The 22,014-nt window shown below is 45.5% G+C and overlaps 1 protein-coding gene across 1 annotated transcript in view; it reads left to right on the top strand.

Annotated features, from left to right (window-relative positions):
* Positions 1–21,789, top strand: part of LOC124123560 (zinc metalloproteinase nas-13-like) — a 29,196-nt gene extending 7,407 nt beyond the window's left edge. The window contains exons 5-12 of the mRNA XM_046486752.2: positions 3,503–3,623; positions 4,123–4,189; positions 12,911–13,114; positions 16,707–16,833; positions 17,011–17,280; positions 18,343–18,468; positions 18,638–18,769; positions 21,555–21,789. Of these exons, the coding sequence (XP_046342708.2) occupies positions 3,503–3,623; positions 4,123–4,189; positions 12,911–13,114; positions 16,707–16,833; positions 17,011–17,280; positions 18,343–18,468; positions 18,638–18,769; positions 21,555–21,736 (1,229 nt within the window). The 3' untranslated portion in view covers positions 21,737–21,789. The remainder of the gene's footprint in view (positions 1–3,502; positions 3,624–4,122; positions 4,190–12,910; positions 13,115–16,706; positions 16,834–17,010; positions 17,281–18,342; positions 18,469–18,637; positions 18,770–21,554) is intronic.
* Positions 21,790–22,014: the final 225 nt, after the last annotated feature.

Genomic DNA, 22,014 nt, shown 5'->3' with positions numbered 1-22,014 from the left:
TCTTTGGTGGTGTATGTGGCAACCCACGTGTCATTCTGGTGGTGTATGAGACAACCCACGTGTCTGATGGTGTATGAGACAACCCGTCTGTCTTTGGTGGTGTATGTGGCAACCCACGTGTCATTCTGGTGGTGTATGAGACAACCCACGTGTGTCTGGTGGTGTATGTGGCAACCCACGTGTCTGTCTGGTGGTGTATGAGACAACCCACGTGTGTCTGGTGGTGTATGTGACAACCCACGTGTTTCTGGTGGTGTATGAGACAACCCACGTGTTTCTGGTGGTGTATGGGACAACCCACGTGTTTCTGGTGGTGTATGGGACAACCCACGTGTTTCTGGTGGTGTATGGGACAACCCACGTGTTTGTCTGGTGGTGTGTGAGACAACCCACGTGTTTGGTGGTGTATGAGGCAACCCACGTGTCTGTCTGGTTGTGTATGAGACAACCCACGTGTGTCTGGTGGTGTATGAGGCAACCCACGTGTCTGTCTGATAGTGTATGAGACAACCCACGTGTGTCTGGTGGTGTATGAGGCAACCCACGTGTCTGTCTGGTTGTGTATGAGACAACCCACGTGTGTCTGGTGGTGTATGAGACAACCCACGTGTCTGTCTGGTGGTGTATGAGACAACCCACGTGTGTCTGGTGGTGTATGAGACAACCCACGTGTCTGATGGTGTATGAGACAACCCGTCTGTCTTTGGTGGTGTATGTGGCAACCCACGTGTCATTCTGGTGGTGTATGAGACAACCCACGTGTTTCTGGTGGTGTATGGGACAACCCACGTGTCTGTCTGATAGTGTATGAGACAACCCACGTGTGTCTGGTGGTGTATGAGACAACCCACGTGTTTGTCTGGTTGTGTGTGAGACAAGCCACGTGTGTCTGGTGGTGTATGTGGCAACCCACGTGTCTGTCTGGTGGTGTATGAGACAACCCACGTGTGTCTGGTGGTGTATGTGACAACCCACGTGTTTCTGGTGGTGTATGGGACAACCCACGTGTCTGTCTGGTGGTGTATGAGACAACCCACGTGTTTGTCTGGTGGTGTGTGAGACAACCCACGTGTCTGTCTAAAAGTGTATGAGACAATCCGCGTGTTTGTCTGATAGTGTATGAGACAACCCACATGTTTGTCTGATAGTGTATGAGACAATCCGCGTGTTTGTCTGGTGGTGTATGAGACAACCCGCGTGTTTGTCTGATAGTGTATGAGACAACCCAAGCGTTTGTCTGGTAGTGTATGAGAAAACCCACGTGTTTGTCTGGTGGTGTATGAGACAACCCACGTGTCTTTCTAAAAGTGTATGAGACAATCCGCGTGTTTGTCTGATAGTGTATGAGACAACCCACATGTTTGTCTGATAGTGTATGAGACAATCCGCGTGTTTGTCTGGTGGTGTATGAGACAACCCGCGTGTTTGTCTGATAGTGTATGAGACAATCCGCGTGTTTGTCTGATAGTGTATGAGACAACCCACGTGTTTGTCTAGTGGTGTATGAGACAACATACGTGTTTGTCTGATAGTGTATGAGACAACCCAAGCGTTTGTCTGATAGTGTATGAGACAACCCACGTGTTTGTCTGATAGTGTATGAGACATCCCACATGTTTGTCTGATAGTGTATGAGACAACCCGCGTGTTTGTCTGATAGTGTATGAGACAATCCGCGTGATTGTCTGATAGTGTATGAGACAACCCACGTGTTTGTCTAGTGGTGTTTGAGGCAACCCACGTGTTTGTCTGATAGTGTATGAGACAACCCAAGCGTTTGTCTGATAGTGTATGAGACAACCCACGTGTTTGTCTAGAGGTGTATGAGGCAACCCGCGTGTTTGTCTGATAGTGTATGAGACAACCCACATGTTTGTCTGATAGTGTATAAGACAACCCACGTGTTTGTCTAGTGGTGTATGAGACAACCCACGTGTTTGTCTGATAGTGTATGAGACAACCCACGTGTCTGTCTGATAGTGTATGAGACAACCCGCGTGTTTGTCTGATAGTGTATGAGACAATCCGCGTGTTTGTCTGATAGTGTATGAGACAACCCACGTGTTTGTCTGATAGTGTATGAGACAACCCACGTGTTTGTCTGATATTGTATGTGACAACCCGCGTGTTTGTCTGATAGTGTATGAGACAACCCACGTGTTTGTCTAGTGGTGTATGAGGCAACCAACGTGTTTGTCTGATAGTGTATGAGACAACCCACGTGTTTGTCTAGTGGTGTATGAGGCAACCAACGTGTTTGTCTGATAGTGTATGAGACAACCCACGCGTTTGTCTGATAGTGTATGAGACAACCCGCGTGTTTGTCTAGAGGTGTATGAGACAACACTCGTGTCTGTCTGGTTGTGTATGAGAATCTCACATGTTTGTCCGGTGGTGTATGAGAGAACCCACGTGTCTGTCTAATGGTGTATAAGACAAGCCATGCATCTGTCTGATGGTGTATGAGACGGGCCACGTGTCTGGTGGTGTATGAAACAACACACGTTTTCGTCTGGCGGTGTATGAGACAACCCACGTGTTTGTCTAGAGGTGTATGAGACAACCCACGTGTTTGTCTAGAGATGTATGAGACAACACACGTGTTTGGTGGTGTATGAGACAACCCACGTGTTTGTCTAGAGATGTATGAGACAACACACGTGTTTGGTGGTGTATGAGATAACCCACGTGTCTTTCTGGTGGTGTATGAGACAACCCGTGTATCTTGTGGTGTATGAGACAACCCGTGTATCTTGTGGTGTATGAGACAACCCGTGTATCTTGTGGTGTATGAGACAACCCACGTGTCTGTCTGGAGGTGTATGAGACAACACGTGTCTATGTTGTGTATGAGACAACCCACATGTCTGTCTGGAGGTGTATGAGACAACCCACGTGTTTGGTGGTGTATGGGATAACCCACATGTCTGTCTGGAGGTGTATGCGACAACCCACGTGTTTGGTGGTGTATGGGATAACCCACATGTCTGTCTGGAGGTGTATGCGACAACCCACGTGTTTGGTGGTGTATGGGATAACCCACGTGTCTGTCTGGAGGTGTATGCGACAACCCACGTGTTTGGTGGTGTATGGGATAACCCACGTGTCTGTCTGGAGGTGTATGCGACAACCCACGTGTTTGGTGGTGTATGGGATAACCCACGTGTCTGTCTGGAGGTGTATGCGACAACCCACGTGTTTGGTGGTGTATGGGATAACCCACGTGTCTGTCTGGAGGTGTATGAGACAACCCACGTGTTTGGTGGTGTATGGGATAACCCACATGTCTGTCTGAAGGTGGATGCGACAACCCACGTGTTTGGTGGTGTATGGGATAACCCACGTGTCTGTCTGGAGGTGTATGAGACAACCAACGTGTTTGGTGGTGTATGGGATAACCCACGTGTCTGTCTGGAGGTGTATGAGACAACCAACGTGTTTGGTGGTGTATGAGACAACCCACTGTTTGTCAGGTGACGTATGAGACTGTTCTCTCTTGCAGACAGCGGCCAGCGCGAGGAGATCCAGGCTGCAATCCAAGACTGGATGAGATACACCTGCCTCACCTTCCGACCGGCCACCACCAGGGACAGGAACAGGATCCGCTTCCAGAACGGCGGCGGGTAGATTGATTGTCAACATGATATGCTGAGAATATATCGCAATGTATAAGTGATCAAGTACAAATGTGAAAGTGTCTTCTGTCTGCTGTTTCTTTTATCATGAAAGAAACCGTTAGATCATAGCGATATCACTAAACACAAACAACCATGCCTGTCACTACTCGAAATTTAAATATTTGTCTTGGAATTCATTCACCTACCGAAGGAGTGAGTTGGGTTTAACGCCGTTTTTAACAGTATTCCAGTTCTGACAAACCTAGAAACATAATCGCGGCGAACCGGGATTCGAATCCACAATCAGAGGCAAATGCTATTTTAATTCACCACAGTTTCCTGTATTCTTAACTTGGGGAACACTTTTTGTGATATATTTATAAACGACTGCTATCTGTTCATAAAAAATGAAAATGTGTTCAAAGTATGTTAAATGATTTCAGTTGTCAGTTGTTCTTCCTCGCTTGTAAGCAACATAAAGGCACATCCATAATTTTGGTTGCAGTTGTTTTTCCAATGTCGGCATGATCGGCGGCACCCAGACAGTAGGACTCGCCTGGAACTGTAGAGTGGTAAGTTGGTGTGTTCGATCAGACAATGCAGCTGTCTTCACTTCTGGCACAAGTGACCTCCCTTCATTCTTAATTCAGTCGGACCGCCTCCGTGGTCTAGAGCGTCCGCCCGGAGAGCGGAAGGTCCGGGGTTCGATCCCCGGCCGCGTCATAAAAGACGTTAAAAGATGGTACTTGTTGTTACCCTGTAAAACACCGGCTAAAACAAGGACTGGTCGGCTCGGAGTCAGTATACTGTGTCATGGTATCTCAGTGGGCTAGCACTATAAATCGGCATCAGTCCGGACTAGTACAAGCAGCCACACACACATACACGTGCATGCACGTTGCTATGTAAGTGCAATAATCTTGGACGCGACGTTAAACCCCATTTCACTTCACTTAATTCAATCGGGAAGGACTTGTCATGTGCACGGATACGGCTGTATACCCCCGCTGTCCTACTCTCACTATATACCCCCAAAGTTCTACACTCACTGTATACCCCCGATGTCTTACACTCACTGTATATCCCCGATGTCCTACACTCACTGTATACCCCCGATGTCTTACACTCACTGTATACCCCCGATGTCCTACACTCACTGTATATCCCCGATGTCCTACACTCACTGTATATCCCCGATGTCCTACACTCACTGTATATCCCCAATGTCTTACACTCACTGTATATCCCCGATGTCCTACACTCACTGTATATCCCCAATGTCTTACACTCACTGTATATCCCCGATGTCTTACACTCACTGTATATCCCCGATGTCCTACACTCACTGTATACCCCCGCTGTCTTACACTTACTATATATCCCTGATGTCTTTCACACACTATATATCCCCGATGTCCTACACTCACTGTATATCCCCGCTGTCTTACACTCACTGTATATCCCTGATGTCCTACACTCACTATATATCCCCGATGTCTTTCACACACTATATGTCCCTGATGTCTTACACTCACTGTATATCCCCCGCTGTCTTACACTCACTGTATATCCCTGATGTCCTACACTCACTATATATCCCCGATGTCTTTCACACACTATATGTCCCTGATGTCTTACACTCACTGTATATCCCCGCTGTCTTACACTCACTGTATATCCCTGATGTCTTACACTCACTGTATACCCCAGCTGTCCTACACTCACTGTATATCCCTGATGTCCTACACTCACTGTATATCCCCGCTGTCTTACACTCACTGTATATCCCCGCTGTCTTACACTCACTGTATATCCCCGCTGTCTTACACTCACTGTATATCCCCGATGTCTTACACTCACTGTATATCCCCGCTGTCTTACACTCACTGTATATCTCGATGTCCTACACTCACTGTATATCTCGATGTCCTACACTCACTGTATATCCCCGATGTCTTACACTCACTGTATATCCCTGATGTCTTACACTCACTGTATATCCCCGCTGTCCTACACTCACTGTATATCCCTGATGTCTTACACTTACTGTATATCTCGATGTCCTACACTCACTGTATATCTCGATGTCCTACACTCACTGTATATCCCTGATGTCTTACACTCACTGTATATCTCGATGTCCTACACTCACTGTATATCCCCGATGTCTTACACTCACTGTATATCCCTGATGTCTTACACTCACTGTATATCCCCGCTGTCCTACACTCACTGTATATCCCTGATGTCTTACACTCACTGTATATCTCGATGTCTTACACTCACTGTATATCCCCGCTGTCTTACACTCACTGTATATCCCTGATGTCTTACACTCACTGTATATCCCCGCTGTCCTACACTCACTGTATACCCCCGCTGTCCTACACTCACTGTATATCCCTGATGTCTTACACTCACTGTATATCCCCGCTGTCCTACACTCACTGTATATCCCTGATGTCTTACACTCACTGTATATCTCGATGTCTTACACTCACTGTATATCCCCGCTGTCTTACACTCACTGTATATCCCTGATGTCTTACACTCACTGTATATCCCCGCTGTCTTACACTCACTGTATATCTCGATGTCCTACACTCACTGTATATCCCTGATGTCTTACACTCACTGTATATCTCGATGTCTTACACTCACTGTATATCCCTGATGTCTTACACTCACTGTATATCTCGATGTCCTACACTCACTGTATATCCCTGATGTCTTACACTCACTGTATATCTCGATGTCTTACACTCACTGTATATCCCCGCTGTCTTACACTCACTGTATATCCCCGCTGTCTTACACTCACTGTATATCCCTGATGTCTTACACTCACTGTATATCTCGATGTCTTACACTCACTGTATATCCCCGCTGTCCTACACTCACTGTATACCCCCGCTGTCCTACACTCACTGTATATCCCTGATGTCTTACACTCACTGTATATCCCCGCTGTCCTACACTCACTGTATATCCCTGATGTCTTACACTCACTGTATATCCCCGCTGTCCTACACTCACTGTATACCCCCGCTGTCCTACACTCACTGTATACCCCCGCTGTCTTACACTCACTGTATATCCCTGATGCCTTACACTCACTGTATATCCCCGCTGTCCTACACTCACTGTATATCCCCGATGTCTTACACTCACTGTATATCCCCGCTGTCTTACACTCACTGTATATCCCTGATGTCTTACACTCACTGTATATCCCTGATGCCTTACACTCACTGTATATCCCCGATGTCTTACACTCACTGTATATCCCCGCTGTCCTACACTCACTGTATACCCCCGAAGTCTTACACTCACTGTATATCCCTGATGCCTTACACTCACTGTATATCTCGATGTCTTACACTCACTGTATATCCCCGCTGTCCTACACTCACTGTATATCCCCGCTGTCCTACACTCACTGTATATCCCCGATGTCTTACACTCACTGTATACCCCCGGTGTCTTACACACACTATATATCCCCGATGTCTTACACTCACTGTATATCCCCGATGTCTTACACTCACTGTATATCCCCGATGTCTTACACTCACTGTATATCCCCGATGTCCTACACTCACTGTATATCCCTGATGTCTTACACTCACTGTATATCCCCGATGTCCTACACTCACTGTATATCCCCGATGTCCTACACTCACTGTATATCCCCGATGTCTTACACTCACTGTATATCTCGATGTCTTACACTCACTGTATATCCCCGCTGTCCTACACTCACTGTATATCCCCGATGTCTTACACTCACTGTATATCCCCGATGTCTTACACTCACTGTATATCCCCGCTGCCTTACACTCACTGTATATCCCCGATGTCTTACACTCACTGTATATCCCCGATGTCTTACACTCACTGTATATCCCCGCTGTCCTACACTCACTGTATATCCCCGATGTCTTACACACACTATATATCCCTGATGCCTTACACTCACTGTATATCCCCGATGTCTTACACTCACTGTATACCCCCGATGTCTTACACACACTATATATCCCCGATGTCTTACACTCACTGTATATCCCCGCTGTCTTACACTCACTATATATCCCCGCTGTCTTACACACACTCTATATCCCCGCTGTCTTACACTCACTGTATATCCCCGATGTCTTACACTCACTGTATATCCCCGCTGTCCTACACTCACTGTATATCCCCGATGTCTTACACTCACTGTATATCCCCGATGTCTTACACTCACTGTATATCCCCGCTGTCTTACACTCACTGTATATCCCCGCTGCCTTACACTCACTGTATATCCCCGATGTCTTACACTCACTGTATATCCCCGATGTCTTACACTCACTGTATATCCCCGCTGTCCTACACTCACTGTATATCCCCGATGTCTTACACACACTATATATCCCTGATGCCTTACACTCACTGTATATCCCCGATGTCTTACACTCACTGTATATCCCCGCTGTCCTACACTCACTGTATATCCCCGCTGCCTTACACTCACTGTATATCCCCGCTGTCTTACACTCACTGTATATCCCTGATGTCTTACACTCACTGTATATCCCTGATGCCTTACACTCACTGTATATCCCCGCTGTCTTACACTCACTGTATATCCCCGATGTCTTACACTCACTGTATACCCCCGCTGTCTTAGACTCACTGTATATCCCCGATGTCTTACACTCACTGTATACCCCCGATGTCTTACACTCACTGTATATCCCCGCTGTCCTACACTCACTGTATATCCCCGCTGCCTTACACTCACTGTATATCCCCGCTGTCTTACACTCACTGTATATCCCTGATGTCTTACACTCACTGTATATCCCCGCTGTCTTACACTCACTGTATATCCCCGATGTCTTACACTCACTATATATCCCCAATGTCTTACACTCACTGTATATCCCCAATGTCTTACACTCACTGTATATCCCCGATGTCTTACACTCACTGTATACCCCCGATGTCTTACACTCACTATATATCCCCAATGTCTTACACTCACTGTATACCCCCGCTGTCCTACACTCACTGTATACCCCCGATGTCTTACACTCACTGTATACCCCCGATGTCTTACACTCACTGTATATCCCCGATGTCTTACACTCACTGTATATCCCTGATGTCTTACACTCACTATATACCCCGATGTCTTACACTCACTGTATATCCCTGATGTCCTACACTCACTATTTATCCCCGATGTCTTTCACACACTATATATCCCTGATGCCTTACACTCACTATATATCCCTGATGTCTTACACACACTATATATCCCTGATGTCTTACACTCACTATATATCCCCGATGTCTTACACTCACTGTATACCCCTGATGTCTTACACTCACTATATATCCCCGATGTCTTACACTCACTGTATACCCCTGATGTCTTACACACACTATATATCCCTGATGTCTTACACTCACTATATATCCCCGATGTCTTACACTCACTGTATATCCCTGATGTCTTACACTCACTATATACCCCGATGTCTTACACTCACTGTATACCCCGATGTCTTACACTCACTGTATATCCCTGATGCCTTACACTCACTGTATATCCCCGATGTCTTACACTCACTGTATATCCCTGATGTCCTACACTCACTATTTATCCCCGATGTCTTTCACACACTATATATCCCCGATGTCTTACACTCACTGTATATCCCCGATGTCTTACACTCACTGTATACCCCTGATGTCTTACACTCACTGTATACCCCTGATGTCTTACACTCACTATATATCCCCAATGTCTTACACTCACTGTATATCCCCGCTGTCTTACACTCACTGTATATCCCTGATGTCTTACACTCACTGTATATCCCTGATGTCTTACACTCACTGTATATCCCTGATGTCTTACACTCACTGTATATCCCCGATGTCTTACACTCACTGTATACCCCTGATGTCTTACACTCACTGTATACCCCGATGTCTTACACTCACTGTATATCCCTGATGTCTTACACTCACTGTATATCCCCGATGTCTTACACTCACTGTATATCCCTGATGTCCTACACTCACTATATATCCCCGATGTCTTTCACACACTATATACCCCCGATGTCTTACACTCACTGTATATCCCCGATGTCCTACACTTACTATATACCCCGATGTTCTACACTCACTATATACCCCAATGTCCTACACTTACTATATACCCCAATGTTCTACACTCACTATATACCCCCGCTGTCCTACACTCACTATATACCCCCGATGTCCTCCACTGACTATGTACCGCCGATGTCCTACACTCACTATATACCCCAATGTCCTCCACTGACTATGTACCGCCGATGTCCTACACTCACTATATACCCCCGATGTCCTACACTCACTATATATCCCTGATGTCCTACACTCACTATATACCCCCGATGTCCTACACTCACTATATACCCCCGATGTCCTACACTCACTATGTATCCCTGATGTCCTACACTCACTATGTACCGCCGATGTCCTACACACACTATATACCCCCAATGTCCTACACTCACTATATACCCCCAATGTCCTAACTCACTATATACCCCCAATGTCCTACACTCACTATATACCCGCGATGTCCAACACTTACTATATACCCTGATGTCCTAACTCACTATTTAGCCCCGATGTCCTAACTCACTATATAGCCCCGATGTCTAGACTAACATTTAGTCTGTGAAATGAACATATCGTACATAAAAAAACAGTTGTTCAGTTATCTTAATAAAAATATAATAAAAAGGAGCCCAGTGACTCTCTTCAGATACTGCAGTCATCTAGACTTGCCAAACATTATAGACTTGCATGGGCTATTTTTGATATATATTTGTATCAGGGTCTGTAAGACAGACTACCCCGATGTCCTACACTAACTATATACCCCCGATGTCCTACACTAACTGTATACCCCGATGTCTTACACTCACTGTATACCCCTGATGTCTTTCACACACTATATACCCCCGCTGTCTTACACTCACTGTATACCCCCGATGTCTTACACTCACTGTATATCCCCGATGTCCTACACTCACTGTATATCCCCGCTGTCTTACACTCACTGTATATCCCTGATGCCTTACACTCACTGTATACCCCTGATGTCTTACACTCACTGTATATCCCTGATGCCTTACACTCACTGTATATCCCCGCTGTCCTACACTCACTGTATATCCCCGATGTCTTACACTCACTGTATATCCCTGATGCCTTACACTCACTGTATATCCCCGCTGTCCTACACTCACTGTATATCCCCGCTGTCTTACACTCACTATATACCCCCGATGTCTTACACTCACTGTATATCCCCGATGTCCTACACTCACTGTATATCCCCGCTGTCTTACACTCACTGTATATCCCTGTTGTCCTACACTCACTGTATATCCCTGTTGTCCTACACTCACTGTATATCCCCGCTGTCTTACACTCACTGTATATCCCCGATGTCTTACACTCACTGTATATCCCCGATGTCTTACACTCACTGTATATCCCCGATGTCTTACACTCACTGTATATCCCCGATGTCTTACACTCACTGTATATCCCTGATGTCTTACACTCACTGTATATCCCTGATGTCTTACACTCACTGTATATCCCTGATGTCTTACACTCACTGTATATCCCTGATGTCTTACACTCACTATATACCCCCGATGTCTTACACTCACTGTATATCCCCGATGTCTTACACTCACTGTATATCCCCGATGTCTCACACTCACTGTATATCCCCGATGTCTTACACTCACTGTATATCCCTGATGTCTTACACTCACTGTATATCCCTGATGTCTTACACTCACTGTATATCCCTGATGTCTTACACTCACTGTATATCCCTGATGTCTTACACTCACTGTATATCCCTGATGTCTTACACTCACTGTATATCCCCGATGTCTTACACTCACTGTATATCCCTGATGTCTTACACTCACTGTATATCCCTGATGGCTTACACTCACTGTATATCCCCGCTGTCTTACACTCACTGTATATCCCCGCTGTCTTACACTCACTGTATACCCCCGATGTCCTACACTCACTGTATATCCCCGATGTCCTACACTCACTGTATATCCCCGATGTCCTACACTTACTATATACCCCGATGTTCTACACTCACTATATACCCCAATGTCCTACACTTACTATATACCCCGATGTCCTACACTCACTATATACCCCCGATGTCCTCCACTGACTATGTACCGCCGATGTCCTACACTCACTATATACCCCCGATGTCCTACACTCACTATATATCCCTGATGTCCTACACTCACTATGTACCGCCGATGTCCTACACACACTATATACCCTCAATGTCCTACACTCACTATATACCCCCAATGTCCTAACTCACTATATACCCCCAATGTCCTACACTCACTATATACCCGCGATGTCCAACACTTACTATATACCCCGATGTCATAACTCACTATTTAGCCCCGATGTCCTAACTCACTATATAGCCCCGATGTCCTACACTCACTATATATCCCCGATGTCCTACACTAATTGTATACCCCCGATGTCCTACATTCTCTGTATACCCCCGCTGTCCTAACTCACTATATACCCCCAATGTCCTACACTCACTATATACCCGCGATGTCCAACACTTACTATATACCCCGATGTCATAACTCACTATTTAGCCCCGATGTCCTAACTCACTATATAGCCCCGATGTCCTACACTCACTATATATCCCCGATGTCCTACACTAATTGTATACCCCCGATGTCCTACATTCTCTTTATACCCCCGCTGTCCTAACTCACTATATACCCCCAATGTCCTACACTCACTATATACCCACGATGTCCAACACTGACTATATACCCCGATGTCCTACACTGACTATATACCCCCTCACCATATACCCCCGATGTCCTACCTGACTATATATCCCCGATGTCCTACACTTACTATATACCCCCGATGTCCTACACTCACTGTATACCCCCGATGTCCAACACTCACTATATACCCCCGATGTCCTACCTGACTATATACCCCCGATGTCCAACATTCACTATATACCCCCGATGTCCTACCTGACTATATATCCCCGATGTCCACCTGACTATATATCCCCGATGTCCTACACTTACTATATACCCCCAAATACCAACACATCCCTCAAGTTTGTTTGACACTGTCTTTTGTACTGCATGTTAAAGAGCTTTCACCATGTCAAAATGTCTTGATTCCAGAAAAGCATTATCACCCATGAAGTGGGTCACGCGGTGGGTTTCCACCACGAGCAAACCCGCCCTGACCGTGACCAGTACGTGACTATCAACTACGCCAACATCCCGACCGGAGTCAAATACAATTTCCAGCGTTACACAACCAACGTCATCGACGACCGTGGTGTGCCGTATGACTACTACAGCATCATGCACTACGGTGGCAAGGTACGTCAAGACTCACCTGGATTAGACCATGCACATTGTCTTGCCCAACAGAAAGCCGTTACATTATCTTTTATCATATCTCCAGATCCAATATGTATCCAGCAGTTGAGGGAAATAAATTTCTATGCGAGAAAATAAATCCCTATTACGCCACGAAGAAGACTTCACGCCCTTTTCGAGTCAATGAAAGTCACTCGACATAGCCCACATTAACCTCAGCTCAATCAAACAGCTGTTTCTATCAATTTTGAATTTGTTCTAATTCTTTAACAATGGCAGATTATAACTTGTCGGTAGCGGCATTGTCTGGTACTGCAGAAACTACTTGCACTATCTTGTACCGTGGGAACGTGCGACATTGTGTTGTACCGTGGGAACGTGCGACATTGTCTTGTACCGTGGGAACGTGCGACATTGTGTTGCACCGTGGGAACGTGCGACATTGTCTTGTACCATGGGGACGTGCGACATTGTGTTGTACCATGGGGACGTGCGACATTGTGTTGTACCGACGGAACGTGCGACATTGTGTTGTACCGTGGGAACGTGCGACATTGTGTTGTACCGTGGGAACGTGCGACATTGTCTTGTACCGTGGGAACGTGCGACATTGTGTTGTACCGTGGGAACGTGCGACATTGTCTTGTACCGTGGGAACGTGCGACATTGTGCTGTGCCGTAGAAACTAGTGAAATTGTATTTTCCCAAGACAGTAGTTACTTTGGGCGTAACGCAAGTTTTGGCCTGGTCTATGTTTCATGTGGTTATGAATCCATGTCGTCATTGTGTACCTATGATACCATGCTCCATTTTGTATTTACATAACCTAGTTAACTCTTTCAAGAAAGTATTTGGGAAATCATTACTTTTCAGTATGTTTAAAATTGAATATTGACTAAGGAGAAAATACATTTTCTGTACGTAAATATCTTAGTCCTACTGTCAGTATTTACAACTGGGGGGGGGGAGGTCCGGACTTATGCCTGGCCATTGCATTATTGTGATGTTTTGCTGCTGGAGGTAGACAGTTACGATACGTTCTCTGTGCGCACGAGCGTTATCGTCTTGGAAGACAACTACGTGGACCAGCATGGCACGCAAACACTACAGTTAAGACGCTAGTTTAGCTGCGTGCAGGCGATTTCTAAACATTGTTAAGTAACTTGATGTTTGTCCTAAATGTGAGTGAGTGAGTGAGTGAGTATTGTTTTACGCCGCTTTTAGCAATATTCCAGCAATATCACGTACCAGAAATGGGCTTCTCACAATGTATCCATGTCGGGAATCGAACCCGGGTCTTCGGCGTGACGAGCGAACGCTTTAACCACTAGGCTACCCGACCGCCCCTCCTAAATGTGACTGTGCTTGTCGTCGGAGGCGACTAACTGGATCGGGTGATGCATGTCATCATATCCCAATTGCGTGGATCGATGCTGGAATATCTTGCTGAGTGCGGCGTTAAACAAGAAACAACAAAAAGTAACGTGACTCCGGTGGCATGGCCCAAGTGAACAGCTGTTGTGGATCGATTTCTTAAAGCCTGGTTTCCGATTAATTCTATTCTGTGTTGTTGAAACTTGTTCCAAAGTCTGGCAATCACCATCTTCCCGAGGCAAGTGAGTTAACTGACTAAAAAAAGTCCAGTTTCCACCCTTGCCGAACTAGGCTTGTATTATGGAGGGCTAACGAGTCTATGCATAGTCTATGCATAGTCAAATCAAAATCGCGCACCGAAATCGAAATCCGATTTGTAAAATGTCGTGCAGATTTCGGTCGATTGCAGGATTTGCAAAGCATGTGCACCGCCAACTCGTTGTCAACAGATATTTTCCAAGTCTTTTCATGTTTTTAATCAAGGTGCTCACGTGATTTGATGCACTTCGCTATGTAAGACCCGTTTTATCACAATATAGATCTTGATTATCAATCAGATCGTTTTGACTCGGCGCCACCATTTTGTTTGAAACAAATGCAAGTGATACGAGAGGTGAAATCTGATTGGTCCATAGGAGAGGCTTAGAAGGAACATAACTCGTAATAACCACTGGTGGCGCTACGGTCGAGCCCAGGAATTCCAGCCTAGTTCGGCAAGGGTGGAAACTGGACTTTTATAGTCAGTTAACTCCCTTGCCTCGGGAAGATGGGCAATCACAGAGACAGATACATTGGACATATTGGCCACCGCTGAGTTCTACCAGCGTGAAGTAAACCAATAGCCCTTGGGCGTCCAGGACAGTTTGGCCACCACTGAGTTCTACAAGCGTGAAGAAGCAAACCAATAGCCCTTGGGCTTCCAGGACAGTTTGGCCACCGCTGAGTTCTACAAGCGTGAAGCAAACCAATTGGCTTCCAGGACAGTTTGGCCACCGCTGAATTCTACCAGCGTGAAGAAGCAAACCAGTAGCCCTTGGGCTTCCAGGACAGTTTGGCCACCGCTGAGTTCTACAAGCGTTAAGCAAACCAATAGCCCTTGGGCGTCCAGGACAGTTTGGCCACCACTGAGTTCTACAAGCGTTAAGCAAACCAATAGCCCTTGGGCTTCCAGGACAGTTTGGCCACCGCTGAGTTCTACAAGCGTGAAGCAAACCAATAGCCCTTGGGCTTCCAGGACAGTTTGGCCACCGCTGAGTTCTACCAGCGTTAAGCAAACCAATAGCCCTTAGGCGTCCAGGACAGTTTGGCCACCGCTGAGTTCTACAAGTGTGACGCAAACCAATAGCTCTTGGGCGTCCAGGACATTTTGGACGACGCATTCCAAATCTTATCACAAAGCCTGCATTAAAACAAAAGTAAGGAGCTTACGTGCCACAGTGGAAAATACCGTCGGGTGTGTTGTGGCGTTGGCTTTGGTTGCAACAGCTCTCTATCTCTGGTAGCCATTTCCAAAACTGACTTTTCTCCTGACGACCGATCATAACCTTTAAAGTTCATGATCCCCCTACTTTGCTCGGACAGTATATAAGTCCTTGTGTCATGTACTTTGTTTGTGTCAGCTGTGTCTTTGTGAACAGGCGGTCTGTAAATAATAAGTTTGGACCAGGGTATTTAATAAGATAGTACCCCAGCAACACGTCGCTTGTAGTGCTGAAGTTGATGTAGCTGTGGGAAATAATGTCCACACCTTTGTTGATATTGTGGACAACCACAGCCGCGATGTGCATTGTATCATAGCGTATTCGTGTTGTGGTTTTTATTGTATTATTTGATCATTTTTTAATACTTGTTTTTGTTTCTTTTATTTGTTGCCAGGCGGTGTCAGTTTCAGAACGTGATATTTGCACATTGCGTGCTAATCGATATTTAAGAAATAGAAGCTCTTGGTTCACTTTTCACAGTCACTGTAACGTTTTTATAATGTGTAAGTAACTTCTTGGTCCTGCGGAATCCTTATTGACAAGTTGATTGACTTATGATCTGATACCGGCACTTGTCACTGCGGAGCATTGCGGAGCTGGGATTTTGAATGGAGACGTCCATATATTTTTTTTACAATGAACCTAAATATTTTTTTAAAACAGCGCCACCTTACAAGCTATTAATTTAACTATAATGTTGACTTAGCTCTTGGGATACAGCATCCGGTTTTTTGCAGGCTTTTTCTCAGAATGGCGGCTACACTATCATCACGAAGCAGAGCAAGTACCAGAACGTCATCGGCAGACAACAAGGCCTAAGCTTCAATGACATCAAGCTGGCCAATAAGATGTACAACTGTGGAGGTGAGACCCTCTCGCCAGAGATACTTCACAGAGAAACATCACACCTGTAGCTGCAGACCACATTTGATCTGTATCCTCTCCAGGCTTAATTCAAAAGAAACCATTGTTCTGTACCCTTTGTCTGTAGTACCCATGTGTGCATTGTCAGTGTCTGTAGTTGTGTTGGGATGTTGACAGGACACTGTAACAAGCAAGACAGCGAGTGTCCGGGAAGTGGATTTGTGGGTAAAGATTGTAAGTGCTGGTGTCCCGGATCTCCCTACAGTATATGCAGTGGTGAAAGTACTGGAACCGGAACCGGCACTGGCACAGGGACTGGAACCGGAACCGGAACCGGAACTGGCACAGGGACTGGAACCGGAACTGGAACTGGAACCGGAACTGGAACAGGGACTGGAACCGGAACTGGAACTGGAACTGGAACTGGCACAGGGACTGGAACCAGAGGTACATATCACTTCTTGGTTATGCTGTCGAGTCATAGTGTGATATTAACGAAACACTATTTTATGATATGGTAGTAATGATATTCTTACTGACCCACCATTTATATTATCGGAGAGGTGTTGGGTTGATCTTATTACCGTAACATTAACTCGGATATACTGACATTATCGTGACATTAACTCGGGTATACCGACGTTATCGTGACATTAACTCGGGTATACTGACGTTACCGTGACATTAACTCGGGTACACTCACAGTATCGAGACATTAACTCGGGTATACTGACGTAACCGTGACATTAACTCGGGTACACTCACAGTACCGTGACATTAACTCGGGTATACTGACGTTACCGTGACATTAACTCGGGTACACTCACAGTACCGTGACATTAACTCGGGTATACTGACGTTACCGTGACATTAACTCGGGTATACTGACGTTACCGTGACATTAACTCGGGTATACTGACGTTACCGTGACATTAACTCGGGTACACTCACAGTACCGTGACATTAACTCGGGTATACTGACGTTACCGTGACATTAACTCGGGTACACTCATAGTATCGTGACATTAACTCGGGTATACTGACGTTACCGTGACATTAACTCGGGTATACTGAGGTTATCGCGACATTGACTCGGGTGCACGGACGTTATCATGACATTGAAACGGTATATTGACGTTATCGTGATATTGACACAGGTGTGCGGACGTTATCATGACATTGAAACGGGTCTAGTGACGTTATCGTGACACTGACGGTTGACGGACGTTATCGTGACATTGAAACGGGTCTACTGACCTTTTCATGACATTGACTCCGATGTACGTACATGTTTGGTGTGGTGCTTCAAGTACTGTGCCAGTACGAGGTGATATATTGACATGGCAGTCACGAAGAATTAGGTCCGTAGGAGGGCAACCAGGTGGCTTGCATTGTCTCAGAGATTCGGGGAACAATCAGTGATTATTTTACGTTTGCATTAAAAGTGTTGAACATCCCCACAAGTAGAATATTTGCGGACTCACTGAGATGGATTCTGTTTTGCTTCAGGATCGTGTCGAGACAGAAACAATCAGTGTGCGGCGTGGGCCCTGCGCGGGGAGTGCCGCAACAACCCCGCCTATATGCTGGTGTACTGCAAGCGATCCTGCAACCGGTGTGGCCGGGGAGGCGGAGGTGGGGGCGACGTTAAATATAAAGCACATAATGAAAACACATAATGTTTATCTCCTTAAATGAATAGCCAGAAATCTGTCAGGCATTTATAACTGAGCTTGGTATCAGAAGTAGGTATATCCAAAATGACAACAAATAGGTGCTGACAAGTGTCACATTGACTGTTCAGGATCATCGTTATGTCGTGACCTGAATCGTTCATGCAACTACTGGTGGAGGAGCGGCTACTGCAACAACTACACCTACCGCACGTACATGGCCACTAACTGCCGGGCGTCTTGCAACCATTGCTCATCTAGAAGTAGGTATCATATACTCGAGCATGCACATAGACTACAGACTGTACCAATGAACATCAGGGATATAGAATAGGTCTTCACCAACCCATGCTTGCCGCAAGAGGCAACTATGCTTGTCATAAGAGGCGACTAATGGGAGCGGGTGGTCAGGCTCGCTGACTTGACTTGTTGATGCATGACATCTTGTCCCATTTGCGTGGATCGATGCTTATAATGTCAATCACTGATCCAGACTCATTAATTACACACCGTCGTCATATAGCTACATGGAATATTGCTGAGTGCGGTGTTAAACAAGAAAACAAACAAAACGACTACAGATTGTGCATGAGACTGTTCACAAAGACCCAGCTGCATGCTTGTCATCATGTCAGGTTATGGTTCCCCTGCAATATGGTCAACTGGTGTTGTGTCAAGGCACAGAAGGAGGGCATATTTGTATTACGCGTTTTTGCGATGCGTGATCTGTAAATTACTTAACTGGTCCAACTTATATTTCTCAATATATACACATGCACAAAAATTAAGCGCCACCAAATTCAAAGTCTCTTGATTTCACGTGTGGGAATCAGAAATACGAAATATGATGATATATGACTAAATTAGGCTTCCATAGTTTCATGAACCCAAATTTGTTCAGATACCACAAGGAAAGCGTGCTTTACGTGTTGCTGCAGTCCCCCTACCCTATAAATAGTGAAATTCAAGTTCCAGTCCCGTGGTTGCATTTTGCTCCTGTGTGAGATTCCCCTTCCAATAGAGGTTGAAAATCAGCCATGGTGAGGAGAAAGTTAACGAACGATGAAAGATGGCAAGTGATAGGCATGAAAAAGCTGGCACAAAAGGGTCATCATCACAGTGTCAAACCAATGATGTCAATGACAGGCATAGGTCTGGTAGGCCAAGAAAGACCTTTAACAGAGAGGATAGACGTCTTTTCAGGATAGTTAGACGAAATCCATTTGCCACTTCAACAGATTTAAGACTGCGTCGCCTCAGAGCGGCTGGTTATAACGCCAGAAGACCAGTAAAACGTCCTCAACTGACTGAGAGGCACATGCGGAATCGTCTGATATGGTGCCGTGCCCGTAGTCGATGGAACTTGGCTAACTGGAGAAGGATCCATTGGTCTGACGAGTGTCGAATGCTGCTACAAACGGTTGGGGCTGTCATGATATTGGGTTGTGTTTCCTTCGGCTGCAAACTTCCGCTGGTGACAATTCGTGGAAACCTGAATAGCCAACAATACCAAGATGCCGTTCTTCGTCCAGTGGTCGTCCCTCATTTTGACAACCATCCTCTTCAGACAAGACCTGTATACATGGACGACAATGCTAGACCACACAGATCTCGAGCATTTTTGGCTTATTTGCGTCAAGAAGCTATTGCCACTCTTCCTTGGCCGGCCTGTAGTCCTGATCTTAATCCGATTGAGCATCTCTGGGACATTCTTGGCCGGAAAATAAGACATCGTGATCCCCCAGTTCAAAATCTCGCTGGACTTGAAGCCGCACTTCATGAAGAATGGATCCGTTTGCCTCAGAGAAGCATTCAACGAGTTGTAATGAGTATGAGGCGTAGGGTTGAAGCTGTGGTCAATGTCCGTGGATCATACGCACGTTACTGACGTTTCTGTCTGGCAATAGACTCCCTAGGGTGTCTATGTGACACCTAATATGATCTACTGATATCATGACAGTTACATGACAAAAAAAGTTTTTCAATGTTTTCTAATCCTTCAATTTCTGGTCTTCGGTAAAATTCCTTTCTGCTCATATTCTTTTGGAACACAAGAGTTGGGACAACTTTTGCATCACATGAGGTTTACATATACGGCTTATAACAATCGTACATCTCGTTATAACAGTCATCATTAAGTGCCAAAAGTAACAGCTCACAAATATGGTGGGTGGCGCTTAACTTTTGTGCATGTGTATAGAAATGTAATGCTCTTAGAAAGAACATGAAAATATCTCATTTTTTTAATGTATGCATTGAGACCAATTTGCAGATTTGTTTTTAGACCACTAAAGCTTACAGCATACACTGCCCGCCGTCTGTCTGTTCAAAGACCCTTATTTGACATCTGTAGGATATATATATATGCTATGTACTATCTATAGCTAGATTCTTAACTACCAGGGGCTCATTTATTTGGGCGCTCAATTGTCAAACTTTACGCGCGACTTTTTTCAAGTCTGCAATGTCCATGGTGTTTAATCAAATCCAGTATTGACCTTGACCAAGAAGTGAGGGTGACCTGAACGTCACACGCAGGGGAAAGATGGTGGAGGCGCGCAGCCTCTTGGGCGGGCGGTCTGCGCGGGTAGAGTGCAGGTCAACATGTATGGTTACGTTATATGATAGGAACTGTATGTATATTGTAACCTCAAACTGTTCTCTAACTTACTTTTGTGGAAAGACAAGAGCCTGCAGTTTCATCGTGGGTGTAAGGAAATGTAATGTGGCATAAACCAGGGTTAAATTCAAACAGAGATTCATGTGGGGCCAACTCATCGCCAGCGTCGTCTCACTTTGAGGCGTCAGTTTTACTGTTTCTAGAATGACCAGTTGTTTAGAACAGATAAAGCTATCATGTCGTTACCATTAACTGAAAAAAACAAAACAATTTAGAAACCATTGATCGCCTCTAAGGTTTGTATATTTATACTGACATAAATGTGATTTACAAGGCGCATGCAGATACTAGTCCATGATCAGAGAAAAGATGATTATCTTTGTCTGCCTTTCATATGAAAAGCAATTAAACCATTGTGAACGTTTCAGCCAACACGTCATCAGGGTCAAGGACCTCCAGCAGCGTGACGTGCAGGGACGAAAACTACCAGTGCGCAGCCTGGGCCAGGACAGGCGAGTGTAGACGCAACCCCGTCTACATGTACCTGTCCTGCAGGGCTTCGTGCGGGCGGTGCACGGTCCACTCGTACTACTCCTACTATGGGCGATAAATGTATCCGTGCCGGCTACCTCTTGAACAATACAATAAACATAAACCCTCATATGTTTTTGTGGGGTTTTTTAACATCCACATAAGAATGCGACATACGGAGCAATTGCTATCAGACAATTAAGAACTGACTTCCACTTTGTATGAGTTCACTGGAGTATGAACCTTCGTACATGATAGCGTGAGGGCCAAACTGCATGAATGTCGGAGTTTGCGTCTGTCATGTAAACCGTCTAAATCCACGGAATACCAGAAAAAAAGAAAGCGTCGGGGTACCTT

Source organism: Haliotis rufescens, unplaced genomic scaffold (genome assembly GCF_023055435.1).
Source record: "Haliotis rufescens isolate VD_foot unplaced genomic scaffold, xgHalRufe1.0.p SCAF_4, whole genome shotgun sequence".
In the NCBI taxonomy this organism is placed as follows: Eukaryota; Metazoa; Mollusca; class Gastropoda; order Lepetellida; family Haliotidae; genus Haliotis; species Haliotis rufescens.
Note: the sequence above shows the minus strand (reverse complement) of the source record. Positions and strands in the feature narration are given on the sequence as shown.